Here is a 16,844-nt window from a genome sequence, read left to right on the forward strand (position 1 = left end):
TTGTTTTTGAAATCCTCTGATAGTGCAGACTTCTAGGCATCCATTCTAGGCAATTCATTCTAGTTCAGAATATTTCTGGTCTCTAGTAAGGTGGGTACAATAGAAGAAACAAATCCAGAAACAGAAGGGCAAGTGTTAAAAGAACAATGGAAAGTAATTTAAATTCAATATATTTTTATTCTTTGTAAATACAATGAGTACAACTTTTTAACTTCACAAATCAGTTAATCCACTTTGTACAAGAAAAGTTTTACTCATTCTATGATAGTCCAAGTGCTGATTTTTCTCAGTGCTAGTTCCTAATAACAAATCAAAATTTGAAAAGTACAGCAGCTATCTTTAAATGGTTTTTTTCTACATTTTTCATACATCAAATAAGCAGCTTATAACATTTTTGTGTGTGAGAGGGTGTAGGTGAACAAGGCTTCAAAATTAAAACCTGGAGTTTTCTAAAAAGGCATTGGAGACTTTTGGAAATTGTTAGCATTGTATCAGTCAAGAACCTTTATTTCTTTGAAATAAAAGTCCTTCATTTTATTTTTTTTTAATAGTCATTTTGCTTCTCTGCACATCTCATTGACAAAGAGTTTGGCCACCATTGCCTTTGGTTTCAGCACTGTGCCAAGAGGCCAGCCAGCAGGTCACTGAAGCAGTATTCTCCATTGTATTTGGTTTTGCTGTTTTAGTCTTCCTTTCTTGTCTTAATGTCTCTTCAGGCATGTGTGTGAACATGTGTCTGCGTGTGTGGAAGAAGAAGGAAGGAAGGTCAGGGAGGGAGTATATAAAGCTCTTCTGTCTCTGAGATGTTAACCAAATCGTGGGGACATCCGCATCAAAGATCACCAGTTCATTTTGCAGGAAGAATGGAGCTGCCGTCATAAGCTACTTTTTTAATCAGTTCTGAAGGCCACTTCATGATGTATTATAGCAGAAGCAATGTTTTGGTAACCTGGTCTTAAATGTTGCCTACCATATTAAAAACATTTTCCCAATATAGGCTACTTTTAAAAGAGTTCTGAAGGCCACCGCATCTCATGTTACATTAGAAGCCAAGTTTGGTCACCCAGTTCCAAATACTGAACAAACTAAAGTACCTTCTTTCACATTTTGTCTCAGATCTGCCAGTTAAATGAGAGAATAGCAGAGTCTTTGTTAACTATGACTGGCATCTGAATTGCCTCCATCCTGTAGTAACAGGAATAGCAGCCAAATTCCAACCACTTTCACTTTTTCTGTAGAACAAAGCATTCTCTCCATGATCTAAATCACTCTGTTCAGAGCAGCAGAATCATATCTACTGGGGTATTTTTTGTCAATGGGTTTAAAGGCTAAACATTCCCAGGCTTATGCTTCCTGTAGATTTTGTTAGTTGAGGCTTATTCTCCATAGATAAAAGTTCTTCTCAAACTGTTCATCCTGATTTTTTTATTTTAAGGGAGTTTATATGTCACTGGATTTGTACATATCTGAAAGCAGTCTTGTAATTGGTACATTCCCAATGGTCTTTTTGAAAAACACTTCTTCTATTGTAGATGGACTAATTGAACGTAAAGCTGGTAAAAGCAATAAAAGTTTTCCAAAACGGCAGGGTTGTGTGGGGTACCTGGGAGACAGAGAGAAACATGGTGTTGAAGTTCTTAAATATTTCTCTAAAGAAAGCCTTTTACTTGACAGAAAGGAGCAATATTAGGTAGATTGTACAGGTGGGCATGCCAACAAGATGTTGCTGTGCAGCAGTTACTATTTTTGCTCTGAACTCACCATAATGGGATGCAATTTTGCTCCCATCCCCAGGACAGGTCAGTTCCCTTTAGACTAAACAAGTGCTCTAGGGACTGCTGCCATCTGATCTACACCGAGTTGGCATCCTCTAGACAGAGCTATTATGACAGCAGATCAAAGTTTAAAAGGGTAAAAACTGCATAAAAGTTCCCCTTCTGTTGCTCCATCTCCCACTGCAGCTAAAGAAGTGAGACACGGACTTTACAAGACCCGTCACAGCTCTCCCCAGAAGTCCTGAGCCAGCTGTTAGGAAAGATGTTTGGAACACTCTTCTGGCTTTCCCCATCTCACCACTCAGAAGTGGTCCATAGGAGGAGACTACTGATCTGCTCACAGCCAGCTGTTCTAGAGTGTGGGGTTGTATTTGGGACGGTACATTTCATATCACTCTCTATACCTGCAGTTGGATTTGATGATCTTGAGGGACTTTTCCAACCTTCTCTGTGATTCTGTTTCATCAGGAAATGCCAAATCCCAGCAGGCTGACAGCCAGCAAATACTTGCTGTAACAGCCTGGTCCCCATTTCAGTCAGTGAAAATGTCACCTTTGCTACAGTCAGAGCAGGGTTTTACACCTGCATGAAGTATTGAGAGAAGACACCTCTCACCTGGTATGAATGTAGCTGTTCAGAGTGAGCTGGGCTTCGTCTTGGAGGGCTGCTATAGCAGCAGCGTTCCGGAAACTCCTCAGTTCGGAACCACTGTGTGTAGGCACTGGAAAGGAGATCAGGTACTTGTTCAGCTTGACTCTTGATGGATCAAAACAATTTAGCTATCAGTGCTACCAGTGGGAATTTAAATGTTCCCATTAGTTCCCCAGCACTCCACTGTCAGACTTCCAATAAGCAGCACTGACTATTGGTGTTCAATATCAGGGAACCAGTCTGGTTTAAAACATAATTTTTGCTTTAAAGTAGCAACTTCATAGTTATAAAGCCAGATAAGCAAGAGATGCTTTCTGCTTACCAGCTTTAAAAGTGACAATGCATTTGAGACAGGCAAATTCAGTAGCATCAAGCCGAAGTTGTCTAAATCTAGCCACAACCTCCTGTAAAGCCTGTATTTCTGAAATAATTTTGTTCAGTTTCTGAGAATCTGTATTGTCACCATTCATGCCTAAAACAGAAAGAGATGAAATAAATATTAAAGGCATTTGCTTTATTTTATATTGATTTCTGACAAAATTCTCTGTATCAATATCCACTCTATTGTCACATTTGGCTATCTGGTTCCATGTAAACTGACTATATTGTATGAAAGTTAATATAAAATCTTCTCTTGGATGATAACAAACACAGTAATTTGCATTTAAATGACAATGCAAGCAGTCATGAATACAACAAAACAACATTATTTGCATTTAAATATAGATTTATAAATGACAGGTATGCTCCATTGTTCAGTAGGAATTTGTTATTCTTTACATGTTGTTCTTTTTTCAGTAATGTATTTTTATGGTAATTTTTGTAACAAAGTCATTAAATTGTGCAATTCTTACCAGATACAGCCAGTAGAGTGTTAGCATCAACTGGAATGGCCCATTGTGCTATTCCTAGAACAAACAGTTCTCTCCAAGCATCTTCCAAAAGCATCAGCTGTCATACAATAGATGTACAATATAACATAGTGTATAATTTATAGATTTATAAACAATTTAAATATGTAAATTTCTGTTATTTTAAAAACTACTTTAAATGCCTGTCATGGTATTTTCCCCACAGCACTCGTTAGCTCTTAGCTCTTTGAGAAGGTGTCTAGAAATAAGTCTATGTCTTGGAGAAAAACACTGAGGGTTGGCTCACCGTGCATCATGCTGTGGACCAAGAGGGTGGGGAAAGAGAAAGAAGTGAAGCTCCCACCTCAGAGAGCTTGCTCACAACATGAGCTGTGTGTCTCAGCACGGCATGGGCTCTCCCCTCCCCTCCCTACAGCACCATGTGGCTGTCTCAGGGCAAGTGGGACAAGTGCTCTCTAGGGATTACCCACCTTTCCCTCTGGAAGGTAGGGTTTGTGAAGAAAAGCGTGGACAATGTCCTGAATTTACATCACTTGGTAGGGAGCACTTTGGAGCACCTATGAATCTCCAACCCCTTCCTTACTAAGCAACTCTTTAGCTCTTTCAAGCACACATATGGTTTCTCATTGTCACCTATTTCCTTGCTTTTTCCTTAAAATCACTCAGAAATCCAGGCACTAAGAGCTGTTTCCTTTCAGAGAACTGAACATCCAAGCACCTACGCTGACAGCCTTTTGTTCTCTTCAATTTTTTGTACATTGCCTGGTTGTATCATGGTTATGTTCTCTGTCTGGAAGCAATGCCTTTGATTTCCATGGAGAGGCAGTGGTACATCTGAAGAGGATGCACATGACTCTTGGTAATGCAGACTGACAAAGCTAGAACAGACATGTTTAGTCTTGAGGGCATCTTTGGATTCTTGGCCCAGACCAGCTCTTAAGAGTAGTTTGGAGGGTCTCTAGTTCAGCTGCAGCCCGTGGCCTAATGGAGAGGCTGTGGTGCCCACACATTGCAGGGACCTCGTGTTTCAAGAGGGTGCAAGAGATTTGGAAGGATGAGAATTGTAGTAGACTCAGGAAGAATCATCTGGTGGCTCCATGCAGTGGAAGCAGATTGCCCAAAACACATACAGAAAGGGAAAAAAACAGATGACAGGTAGTGGTATTGTGATGGTTCCTGAAAATATCAGCAGCTCAACTTAAGAAAATTCAAAGGAGGGTATTTTTAGGTGTATAAAGACTCTGTAAAAGGAACAATGAGGTAAAAGAATGTTTTACCAAATTAATTATTAATTCCTTGGGATCAGATATGTGAAAGTAATCGATGATACAGGAAGCATGCAGCAAGAGTGAGTCTTTTATCTGTGTACTAACTCTTATCAGTGTTCTAAGTTTTAAACCACCCTGTTCCACTCAGAATGGGAGGGAGGACTCTCAAGTTCTCAGCTTGTCACTGCAGGTTCAGGCCCATTTTTTGCTTTTTTTGCTACATGCTTTGCAGAAGTTCTGTATAACTTGACTAAGAAAATAGTGATGGGAAAGTATTTCTGTCTCTGTTTGCATAGACTTGGTGTTTGAAATAATTACTTTGGATTTTACAGGACTGAAAGCTGCCCAGATCATTGTATGAAATATGGAAGGGGAAGGGGGCCTGGGGTGCAGTGCCCATCTCAGCTCTGTTCTGAGAGCAGCCGAAGCTGCTTGTAAGCCTCCTAACTTCTGCTGCCTGTGAACTCAGCCCCTCCTCTGGATAATCCTGCCTGATGGCTGTGCACATTTCTATATGACATAGGAAATGATTCGCCAGCCTTTCATTGCTTTTGTGAAACCTTTTTTGTCATTCATTCATGCAGATACAATGGTGATGAATGGTGGTTCCTGGAAGATATCGATTTCATATGTTCTTTCCCACTAAGTCTTTAAAGTCAGAAGACTTTAGAAATAAGAGACTATTCCAATAGCTGAAGCTTTCTTCATGCCTATGCATAAGTCTGTAAAACCACTAATTAAAATAATTCATGCTGAAGTCATACTCAGCCTTCTTTTTTCAAAGAAACAAGAAATACCAGGCTTTCTGAAGGACTGTTTTTTGCTTCTTAATCAGCCCCATCCTATTAGTACAACCTTTTGTTGGTGACCTGCATGAGGCCAACCTGTCTTATGGACAAGCCAGGCAGGTGTGCAGGGCAGCAGAACTTGGAGCATGGCATTTTTGTTGTGTGATTTCCAGTCCACGATGGAATTAGCTCTGTGGAACTGGGGAAGGAATGCAGCCTGTTTCACCAAAGGGTTTTATCAGCAAATCAGTTTCTGGTTATTTCCTTGCTTTTGACATGAAATTGTCACAGAGCTGTGATCATTGAGATCACAATGTGTTTGCCTTTTTGGAAAAGCACAGCAGAAAATACAGGAGAAGGTTGTAGGCTCTCCTCAGGCAGGTGTCAGGGGTACAAAAGAGAAATGTAGGCATTCACAGCTGGGCCATTGTCAAATTAAACAATGCAATGGCACTCTTCTAAAAATCAACTGTCCAATTATTCATAAATAAGGTGATTAAAATCAGAATTATTTCTTCTCCAGGTCTCCAGAATGTGACAAGGGCATCATGTAGAAAGGTCAGAGCTTTTGAGCTGAACAGCTCTGAGTTTTAAGGAATGTGACTTGCTCCAAGGTACAGCAAGTCAAGGTGATGTTAAGGAAAGGCTAGGATTTTAACATATAAATCACTAATATTGTGAAAGTGAAAAGAAGCAGTGGGTTATTTAAAGATAATGGAAACACTCTGGTATCTCTGCTTCTCAGGCATGCTTGCTCATGTTCAATGGAGGCTTCCCTTGCTCACAAATCCTGCTACCCCTTCCTTTGCACATGAACAGAAATGACCCTGTGGGAAATGCATCTGTTTTATGTCAAAGCCTTCACCTAAGGACCCTCCTGTGGACCTCACTGGCCTAGGGAAGGACCCAACCTCTTCCCACATGCCCAAGTGGCACACTTGCTGTTGTGTCTGATACTTGGGTCTGTTTCCTTGGTTGCTGAGCATGACAGAGACAGTGCTCTGCTGGAGTAGTGGTAGCAGAACACAACAAGCAAAGAAAGTAGCATGTTGCTCTGGGACTGCTGTGTCCCTAACCACACAACCTCCTGAGCCTCCCAGGCTCTCAGGGCTCCTCTCATGCTCTCTCCCTAGCAGTACTACAGCCAGAGCTGAGCAGTAACCCCCTTACATCTAATTTCACAACAGGGAATTAAAAATGTGGATCTGGTGCTAGAATTGGAACATTTCAATGTGCCTTAGCTTTATATCACATTGTGACCATCGTGATTTATCCTTTCCTAAGAAACTCTTTTGGTTCAAACTACCTATTTTTGTATCAACTGCAAAACTGGCAACATACTCCCAGGGAAGGGAGCCGGCTCCCTTGCTGACTGCTATGTAAAATCTAAGGCACAATGTTTCTAGCTACCATTTTGGGATATTAGCTCAATCATATCAAAGTAATAGATGTTTTTTATGACTGGAGCTTTGTGTAGATTTCTGTCCTTCCATTTTATAATTGTATGATTACTTTAAAAAAAAAAAAAAATTAATGCATTATACAAAGCACGGTGAGTCCTCATCAAGAATCAAATAATTAGTAAATTGCTTTAGCTCATGTGGTTCACGTGATTTACCTGAGGCAAAGGCAAATTGTCACAGAGGAAAACAAGACAAATTAAGGAAGATTTTAATTAATGGTAAAAAATATTGAGAGCTAGGCAAATTCTGCTTCCACAGTATCTGTCTAATGATATGTAAGTTCACTGAAGCCAATGTGAATAAGAAAACATGTTGATTGTGTAATGAGAGGAGAGGGGAAGTGAGGAGAGGACAGGACTTTTTTTTTTTTTTTCCTTAATTTTCATTTGCTTCATCAAATAACAGTTGCAGGGAAGTAGTTTCTAAAACTGTTTTTTAGGGACAGACCACAACTCTGCCCTGAACTTCAGAACTGCTGAAGTCCATTACCAATATAAGATCTAAGGCTGAAGGTTCAGAACCTAATCTGATCTCTGAGCCTTCTTGAACTGGCAGCCCAGGCTGATGCCACTGCCACCACAGGTGCCTTACCTGGTCTTGTAAGGACAAGGTGGAGAAGGCTGGGACACTCTTGGCCCACTTGATGCTCATGAACAGAAGTCTGGCTGCTGACTCACAGACAGATTCGGTGGCCACTTCATAGAGATACATGGGGGTACCGTTGACTTCATGTGGGTACTAATGTCAAAAAGAAAATAAAGCAGCTTCATAAAGTGTCATCAAAGGCAGCCTCTCCCCTGCAGCTGACACTCAGTGAACCACACTCATGCCCAGGACAGAGTGCACACTCTCTTATTCTGCAAGCAGAGGGCATCACTTTCAGTGGGCCCACTCCAAATTGCTCCCTGCTGCTCATCCATGTGGATGAACTGCACTGCAGAAACAGTTCTCTGGAGGAGCTTGAAGAGAGCATGAAATTATTACATCAAGGGAAAACAATTACCAAAATGCAGTGTCATCTTTTACCCTCCTGCACAATAGCCCACAATAGCTAGCGGAATACAAATTTGATTAAGAATTTTGATTAAGAATTTGATTAAGAATTTGGTGGTTTGTAACCTGTGCTTCAGCATCTGATTTTGCACTCCAGCCTTGCTCAGCAAAGCAGAAAGTAGTCACTTAGCCTTTACCTTCATTTATTTCACTGGCTGCAAGAGGCTGTAAGCAGATGCATAGAGCTAAGTATCTGTCTAAAGGGCACGCTTCTTGCTAAATGATTTCTGATTCAGTATTTTCCAAAATTATAAAATAAAACTATAAGTTGTGATCATGTTTGTGATGGACTCTCCCAAGCTACCAACTCTGGAAATGGATAACTACTTAAATTGTCTCTTCTTTGATTTTCTTGGTGCTGTAAGAATGCAAAATGCCATTGAAAATGGTTTAATCAAAAGCATCACCTTATGGCTAATTCTTGTGCAGCTGAGGCCACAGCACTGCTTCCACTGAATTGCTTAGAAAATGTCACAGCCAAGAAGTGCAGAGCCAGCTTGGACATGTTTGTGTCAGTGTGGATGAGCTGCAGGCTTTTGTCAGCACAAATAGAACTTTCTGGACTACACTGCTATGGGGACAGACATTTTGCTAAAGACAGCTCATTGGTTGAAGCTCATCCTCATGAAACAAGGTTTAAAATTGACTTGTGGATGCACTATAAGCAAGAGGAGCACTTCTGCCATCAGTGAAAGGACAAAGGAGAGACTGGGTTTCTATGGACTAGTTTATCAGTCGGTCATCCCACATACCCTTTTTGTAGAGGGCCCCTTGCACCTCCTTTCTTCAGAGCTTTTAGGCACACAACTGAAGAGTTCCCACCACAACCCACAAGGCCTCGAGACTGTCTTTTTGCCATGTCTACCCCAGAGTCAGGAAGGAGCCATCAGGCTGCAGACATCCTAGCAGCAGGGTCTGCAGTCCCACCAGGGGTTGGGGCAGTGGCTGACCTTTGGGGTGGGCTGTGCTAGGCCCACCAGAGCCTGTCTCTCAGGGGTACCAGCAACAGCAGCCAGCTCCAGGCTGTGGGGCTCCAGCTGGGAGACAGCGGTGAAGAAGGCAGGCGCCGGCAAGGCAGCAGTGGGGAAGTGTTGGGTGCTGCCACTCTCTTCCTTGTGCCCACGGAAGTAGAGGGCCACTTGCTTCCGTATCGTCGATGTCCGGGGTCCCCGCTCGTGCTGCACTGCTGTGGGGCACCAAGCAGAGGCGAGGAGGGTCACACACTGGGTTCCCTGCAGCACTTGGCTCATCTTCCCTCCTCCCTGCAATGTTTTGGGGCTGGCCCCACACCCAGGGGGTGTCTGGTGGGAGTTGGGTGAAGCTGTCATGGTACGGGGCAGGGTCATTAAGGCTCCTGGCACAGGATAGGGCTGGGGGAGTGGGAGATCCCACAGTGACAGGCTGCTCCCCACTTCAGAGCAACACCCAGCTCCCTCCCGCCAACCCCACCGCGGGAAAGGGGGAGTAGGTACCATCTTTGTTCATGTTGACCTCCAAGCACTTCTTCAGCCGGCAGGCCCGGCACTGGTTCCTGTGCGTCTTGTCCACCGGGCAGCCTCCCTGCAACACAGACAGACGTCGGGCCGGGGCAGCGGTGCCACCACCCCGACAGACCCCGGCGCCCTCCCCGAGGTGGCAGGAGGCACGGAGGGGCCACCCCTGAGTACGCGGTGGGCCCGGGCCCGGCCATGCTGTGCAGAGGAGAACCGTGGCGGGTGTTCGGCCCCGCGGAGTGGCGGGCCGGGCCGGGTCGCCTTCAGCACCCGAGACAGCGACGGCGGCACCGCCCCCTCCAGGGAGTCCCGGGCCCCCATTCCCCGGTCACCCCTCCTCGTCCCCGCGGGGACGGTCCGGGATGGAAACGAACGGGAAGAGTAAAAAAGCGGAGCTGCCTCCGTCTGCGTGAGGGAGCGAGCTGCCGGGGTGGAAATCATTTCGAGTGTTCCCCGGCCGGCCGCGGACCGTGGCTTTACCCAGAGGCGGCCCTTCTCTTTCCTCTTGTAATTAATTACCTGGGGAACGGGCTGCACGCTTCCCCAGCCGTTCTCCTCGCTCCCTGCTTGCGCATCCTCCCCGGTGGGGTTCGGGAGTGTGCCGGGGAGAGGCAGGCTGGGGCACCCAGCGCCCTGACTTGGACTGGGACACCCCCTGGGACGGATACGGGGGAAGGATGAGGGAGGTGCTGAGTGTCAGCTGGATCCTACTGTTGTGGGTGTTTCTGCTGGCGGGGGACGACAAGGGGCACTGGGAAAATGCAGGGAAAGAAGAGGTGCAGGCGGTAAAGCGAAGTGTGCTGCGTCTGGTACCTGATTTCCCGATTTGCAAACATAGGTCCTATTCCTCCTGATGCTCCGTTTGAAAAATCCCGAGCACCCATCGCAGGCGTAAACCCCATAGTGTTTCCCGGAGCTACGGTCACCACACACTTTGCAAGGGATGTCTAAAATGCGACCTGAAAGCAGAGAAGGGAGAGAGAGAGAGAGTGAGCGTTCAGCAATCTGACCTCCGGAGGGATTAGCCGCAGAGCCGCAGTACAAGCAAATAATGAAGTGATTTTATAGCCAACTTTCTTTTCCTTGAGCAAGTGTCAGTTTTCTACAATGAGCATTATTCATGCCCCGCTACGTTTATTTGGATCTTCTATAATCGCCAAGACCCATTTTGGAAGAGAAGATTACAGCAGCGGGAGCAGCAGACTTGCCTGCTAGAAGTGGGGATGGGGGGGATGGGGGGGAACGGCAGGGAAGGGGGGGGCGACGGGGGCGTTTCCCTTTCTTTCTGGCTCTCGGCAAACAGAGGACGGCACTTTCCATGGGCAGCGGAGCAGTCAGGAGACCGAGTCACAGAATAAACCAAAACAAAATAAAATGACTGAGGAGCCAAATGACCTTCTACCCCCCCGACCCACCCCAGGGAAAGGCGGCTGGCTCCTGCCACAGTCGAGATGTGACATTTTCTTCATCCCAAAACCTGCAGCAAAACTTTCCGCCTCGCCTTTGTGCGCGGCTGCGGGAGGGCTGGGGAGCGGGTCTGGCGGGCGGGCAGAGCCGCTCCGCTCTCCCCAGCTCCCCCCAGCTGCCCCCAGCTCCCCCCAGCTCCTCTCTCCTCCGTTATCCCCGCTTCACGGGGCGCTCCTTTCGCACCCACTTTGACCAGAACTGCAAATGCTCTGAGGGTGGTATAAAAACTTGAACAAAGATTACTGCAGCCCTGTTCAAGAAACCCGCCAAAACCCCGCTAGCTTCTGCTTTTTCTCTGGTGTTTGTTTGTTTGTTTGTTTTTTATCCTCTTTTTCTCTTTCCTTTTCTTTTTCTCTTCCTTTTTATCTTTCTTTTTCTTTCCTTTTCTCTTTCACTTTCTTTTTCTCTTTCTGTTTCTTTTTATTTTTCTTTTTCTCTTTCATATTCCTTTTCTCCTTCTTTTTCTTTTTCTCTTTCTTTCTTTTTTCTTTTTCTTTTTTCTTTTTCTTTTTCTTTTTCTTTTTCTTTTTCTTTTTCTTTTTCTTTTTCTTTTTCTTTTTCTTTTTCTTTTTCTTTTCTTTTTCTTTTTCTTTTTTCTTTCTTCTTTTCTTTTTCTTTTTCTTTTTCTTTCTCTTTCTCTTTCTCTTTTTCTTTTTCTTTTCTTTTCTTTTTCTTTTTCTTTTTCTTTTTCTTTTCTTTTTCTTTTCTTTTTCTTTTTCTTTTTCTTTTTCTTTTTCTTTTCTTTTTCTTTTTCTTTCTCTTTTCTTTTCTTTCTCTTTCTCTTTCTCTTTCTCTTTTTCTTTTTTTTTCTTTTCTTTTCTTTCTCTTTTCTTTTTTTTCTTTTTCTTTTTCTTTTTCTTTTCTTTTTCTTTTCTTTTTCTTTTCTTTTTCTTTTTCTTTCTTTTTCTTTTTCTTTTCTTTTCTTTTTCTTTTTCTTTTCTTTTATTTTTCTTTTTCTTTTCTTTTCTTTTTCTTTTCTTTTTCTTTTTCTTTTTCTTTTCTTTTTCTTTTTCTTTTTCTTTTTCTTTTTCTCTTTTCCTTCTTCTTTTTCTTTTCTTTTCCTCTTTTCCTTCTTCTTTTTCTTTTTCTTCTTCTTTTTCCTTTCCTTTTCTTTTTCTTTTCCTCTTTCTTTTCCTATTTCTTTTTCTCTTTCTTTGTATCTTCCTTTTTATCTTTCTTTTTATCTTTCTTTTTTTCTTCCTTTTTATCTTTCTTTTTATCTTTCTTTTTCTTTTTATCTTTCTTTTTATCTTCCTTTTTATCTTCCTTTTTATCTTTCTTTTTATCTTCCTTTTTATCTTTCTTTTTCTTTTTCTCTTTCTTTTTGTTTTTCTTTTTCTCTTTCTCTTTCTTTTTCTTTTTCTTTTTCTTTTCTCTCTTTATTTTCCTCTTTCTTTATCTTTTTCTTTTCCTCTTCCTTTTCCTATTTCTTTTTCTCTTTCTCTTTCTTTTTCTTTTTATTTTCTTTTTCTCTCTTTATTTTCCTCTTTCTTTATCTTTTTCTTTTCCTCTTCCTTTTCCTATTTCTTTTTCTTTTTCTTTTTCTCTTTCTTTTTCTTTTTCTTTTTCTTTTCTTTTTCTTTTCTTTTTCTTTTCTTTTTCTTTCTTTTCTTGTTCTTTTTCTTTTTCTTGTTCTTTTTCTCTTTCCTTTTCTTTTTCTTTTTCTTTTTCTTTTTCTTTTTCTTTTTCTTTTTCTCTTCTCTTCTCTTCTCTTCTCTTCTCTTCTCTTCTCTTCTCTTCTCTTCTCTTCTCTTCTCTTCTCTTCTCTTCTCTTCCTTTCCTCTACCTCAAACAGCTTTTTTTCCTTCTACCACACCTTACACTGGATATTCAGTCCTTCTCCGGGTGGGGGGAAGGCGGCAGCGTGCGGTGCAGAGCGCTGCTGGGGGGTTTGGAGAAGGAATGGAAACAGACTGCAGGGGATCCTCTCGCTCCCTAGAGAAATTAGGAGTCCGAGATACTTTCAGACATGTCTGCGCTAAGGCTCTAAGACAATGCCTGCTGGCAGACAATAGGGACATTAGATAAAGTGTTAACTTAATGATTTTGCCCATTGAAACTCGTTTGACTGCCTCCAATGAGCACAAGCTGCCAGCTTCTCCCCTAAATGAAACCCGACAGCTGCTATACACAACACGGCGAGAGGGACGGGGATTAGGTTAGAGACTGTGAGAGGGAGGGGTGGAGGAGGGAGGGTGGGAGGGAGAGAGGCTAAATAATAGAAAACTTTTATGCAATCAATAAGGAGCGCAGCTCAAGGAAGGCCCCCCCCCGCCCCACTGCCTGCGAGCAAGCCGCGGCTTTGGAGCTGCAGGTAGGCGCCCGTGAGGAGGGCTGAGGCCAAGGCACGGTTTCTGGGAGTGTGTAATTACAAGCCCTCCTTGCCACCTGCCTATTGGGGCACCAGTGACCCGTCAAAAAGTGTAGCATGGGAATTCGGATATCGCACAATGCCAACGGGGGAAAGCGCTCGACTTCCCTCTCCAGCCCTTAGCATCCACGGGGAGAGAGAAGGTCCACACGCACGCACACAAAGGAGGAGGGGGAGGAGGGGCAGGCTGGGGGTGGGGGGAAAGACACTGGAGCGGTACGTGCAGCGGCGGTGCATCCTCCTGCAGAGCCCGGCACCTCCGACCCGCACCCGCTCACCCAGGCCCGCACCCGTTCCCGGCGCCGGAGACCCCGCTCCGCTTCCCCTTCGGCCCCTCGGTGGTGGACCCCATCCGGAGGGCCATCGCCCGGGCCACCGGGCAGCCGCCAGTGCCCCCGCTTCCCCGGCCGGCCTGCGGTACGGGGCAGCTGGCTGCGCTTCGTCGGCGCGAAAAGCAGGCGGCGGGGAGGGAAGAAACTTGGTTTGGTTTTACGGAACAGTTTTCCCCAGGCGGATTTTAAATTTGGGAGCACCTTAAAAAAATCATACGCAATACAGATATGTAAATACATATCTACATTATGCATGCAAACATGCGTTCCATGTGTTCTTTACACGTCCACATATTCCACCTACAAAACCTGAGCACCTGGAGCATTTCGCCAAACCCACATAACCACGTTTACAGCCCCAGGAGCGATGCGGCCCATCCGATCAGATCCGCTGGCCCGACGAGACGAGGCATGGAAAGGGGGGAAATAGCAGAGGGAGCGGCTGGAGCCCCTTGCCCCAACCCACCGCCGGCCTGCAGTCACGGCAGCCGCCTTGCGCACCCCCTACCCTACCCTTACCTCCGGGCTGTCCCCCTCCCCCGCCCCCCTTCCTCCCCGCCCCGCGGAGCCTGTTATTAGAAAACTTTCGCGCAGGACAAAATATGAAATAAGTAGAGGGGGAAGAGGCAGGGCGGGGGGTGGGAAGAGAAAAATGTAAGCTTGACACGGGGTCATGAGATAACTGATTAACTTTGTTTAAAAGCGCTCCGGTTCCCCGAGGTACCGCTTCGTCTCAGAAGTTTAGCGCTAAGAAAATGGGATTTCTGTTCAGCTGGGAAACCGTTTTGAACATCCCACGACAGGGGGTCCTTGGGGGCTTTTTTTGTGTGTCATAATTGCTTAAAGGATATATGGCAGCCCCGATTACTGTAATTACCATCAGAGGCTGTTGAAAGAAGTTAGTCTGGGCTCGGGGGACGGCGGGATGGGGTCTTGTTACCACCCAGGCAGACATCGCAGCTGACATCGCTAGACGCCCACCGGCGGGCAGAAAAGCCAGGCCGGGAACCCCCTTGCCGAGGAGCCCTCCGGGATCCCCGAGACAGAGGATCGGACTTTTGCCTGCGCTGCGGAGACCGGTGGGGTTCGGGTGCAGGCCGGGGCAAACCCCGAGTGCCCCCGTCCCCTCGGGGCCTGGCCTAATGGAGTCTGGGGGTCTCCTTCTGGCCGTTCCCAAGGGATTAGAGGGGGTCAGAGTCAGCAGAGAAAGTGACGACCGTGGCCGGTGGTCGCCCACAGCCGTGTGCTGGAGACGCGAGCCAACCTTGTAGGTTTTCTCCTCCGCAAAATATCTCTGACAGAAGTTCCAGTGTCCTTTGAGGAAGAGGCTCCCCGGCCCTTCCTACCCCTTCATTTACACTAAGAAATCTGCCAGGCGCCCCAACAACTTCCCAGCGCGGCTGCTCGGGGGCCCGATCCCGCTCCAGCTCGTATCGCACTTACGGGGCAGTCTGGGCAGTGCAGCCGGCGGGCAGAAGCCCTGGCCCAGCAGCTGTATTTTTGCCACTGCCCCTTTCCCCTCCGCGGTTTAACTCGACCGCGGCCCTGATATTATTTCCCCCACCCCTCCTCAGGCGGGGCTGGTGCTGAAAAAACGCCGTTCTCAGACCTCCAAGGGAAGTCGGCAAGCCAACCCACGCCGCAGCGGCGGCAGCTCGGCCGCAGCCCAGGGCCCTCGCCGGCTCCTCGCTGCCCACCGCCGCCTCCACGCGTGACTCCCACCACGCCGCGGCCACCGCCTGCCCCCCGGCCCTTCTGCCTCCACCCGGTTTCCCGGCTCTGGAGGACAAAAGGCGGACCTGGGTCAAAATAATGAAGAAGAGTAGCGAGAAGGCCGCAGGGCTGGAGGGGAGCGGCCGGTGGCAGGTACCGCTGAAGAGTCCCTCCTGGATCTGCCTCTGGAACCTCGGGAGCCCTCCCGAGCGCAGAGGAAATAACTGTCCGTCCCATCACTTGTCAGATATTAAATTGGATTGAGTATTTTCCCCCTCCTTTGTTACTGACTCCATCCATATTACAAACTCCGAAAGTCCCATTGGGATAATACGGATTGAGCCATTCTGTAAGAGCGGTTAGTCATGCTTTAAATTCCCCAGTTATGAGGTGCATGGATTTAGGATTAATGAAAATGTGACTTTTAAGTTGTTTCTGCTTTCCTCTTTGCAGGATTATTTGTTATAACTGGAAATGCTGTACAAAGTATTGCATTTAAATCCTTTCAATAGAGTTGCTTACGCGATTCCGTGTAGTTGAGTGACCGAAGTTTCAAACTCTTAAAAAGAAATTATGTCGCAGAAGTTTGCATAAAGCCCATGAGAAAAATAAACTCCCTAATGCCCTTTAAACCCAAACTTCCCTCCGTTCTCCCCAGTACCCGCGGACAACGGCCCGCACGCCTGCGGGACGAACCCCCTCCCCGCCGCCGCCACCGGAGCTGCCTTTTCCAGGGCTCACTGCCTCCGGGCTCCTGTCCCGGTTCCTGCTGCGAAAAGCTGGGACGGGCATCTGGAAAGCGGCGTTTCGTAAAGCCCCGGGCCCAAACTCCACCGGAGCGACTCCGAGCCTCTATATTCGTTGCCACTCCGGATGAATATATACACTTCTTTTTTAAATCGGGGAAGGGGGTCCAAGCCCAAACCACAACCCCCCCTCCCCTTTCCCTCCCCTCCGCCTCCCGCCCCCGAGTCCAGGTTGCAGCCTGTCTCAGGAAGGCTGCTCGAAGCCTCCACCGCGTTATTACCCACTTGTTGATCCCGCCGGCTTGCTCATGCTCGAAGCCCCCGTCAGTCTTTAAACTCGGGGTGAAGTGTCGGCGCTGGGGTGGGGTAAGGCTGTGACCCCTTCCCCCGCCTCCCCCCCCGCCGGCGCGGCGGCTCCGCGGGGCAGGTGCCTCCCTTGGGCGCTCACTGCTGGCACCGCCGCGGGGGCCGGCACATCCTCGCCGCTAACCCGCTCACCAGCGATGTCCTCCCGAGGGACGGGGACACGCGGCAGGGGCGCGGCAAGGGAAAAAAAGGAAAAAAAAAAAAGCAAAAAGAAGAAGAAAAAAGCAAAAAGAAAGAAAAAAAGGGAAAAAACAGAAAAAAAGAAAAAAAAGAAAAAAGAAACGAAATGGTCCAAAGTCGGCGACTGCTCTCTGTCCTCCTGTGAGCAGATGCTCTTGGGACCCCGGGAGAGTGCAGGGGGTTGCAAGTAGGCTCGCCACCGCGCTCCTGGAAGGCAAGCGAGAGCCACAGCAGCCAGGACAACAATGAGGCGAAGAAGGTAGGATGGGGAGCGCGGCTCTGCGCCGGGCGCCTCGGTGCAGCGAG

At 46.5% G+C, this 16,844-nt stretch overlaps 1 protein-coding gene across 1 annotated transcript; it reads right to left on the reverse strand.

Moving 5' to 3' along the window:
• Window positions 1–201: 201 nt before the first annotated feature.
• Window positions 202–16,310, reverse strand: NR2E1 (nuclear receptor subfamily 2 group E member 1). Its single transcript, XM_030448780.1, has 9 exons — window positions 16,278–16,310; window positions 10,177–10,322; window positions 9,343–9,430; window positions 8,821–9,056; window positions 7,409–7,555; window positions 3,281–3,377; window positions 2,749–2,898; window positions 2,391–2,496; window positions 202–1,603 (listed from the first exon to the last, which is right to left on the reverse strand). The coding sequence occupies exons 1-9, from the start codon at window positions 16,300–16,302 to the stop codon at window positions 1,441–1,443; spliced, it is 1,158 nt and encodes a 385-aa protein (XP_030304640.1). The 5' UTR covers window positions 16,303–16,310; the 3' UTR covers window positions 202–1,440.
• Window positions 16,311–16,844: the final 534 nt, after the last annotated feature.

Source organism: Calypte anna, chromosome 3 (genome assembly GCF_003957555.1).
Source record: "Calypte anna isolate BGI_N300 chromosome 3, bCalAnn1_v1.p, whole genome shotgun sequence".
Taxonomy (NCBI): Eukaryota; Metazoa; Chordata; class Aves; order Apodiformes; family Trochilidae; genus Calypte; species Calypte anna.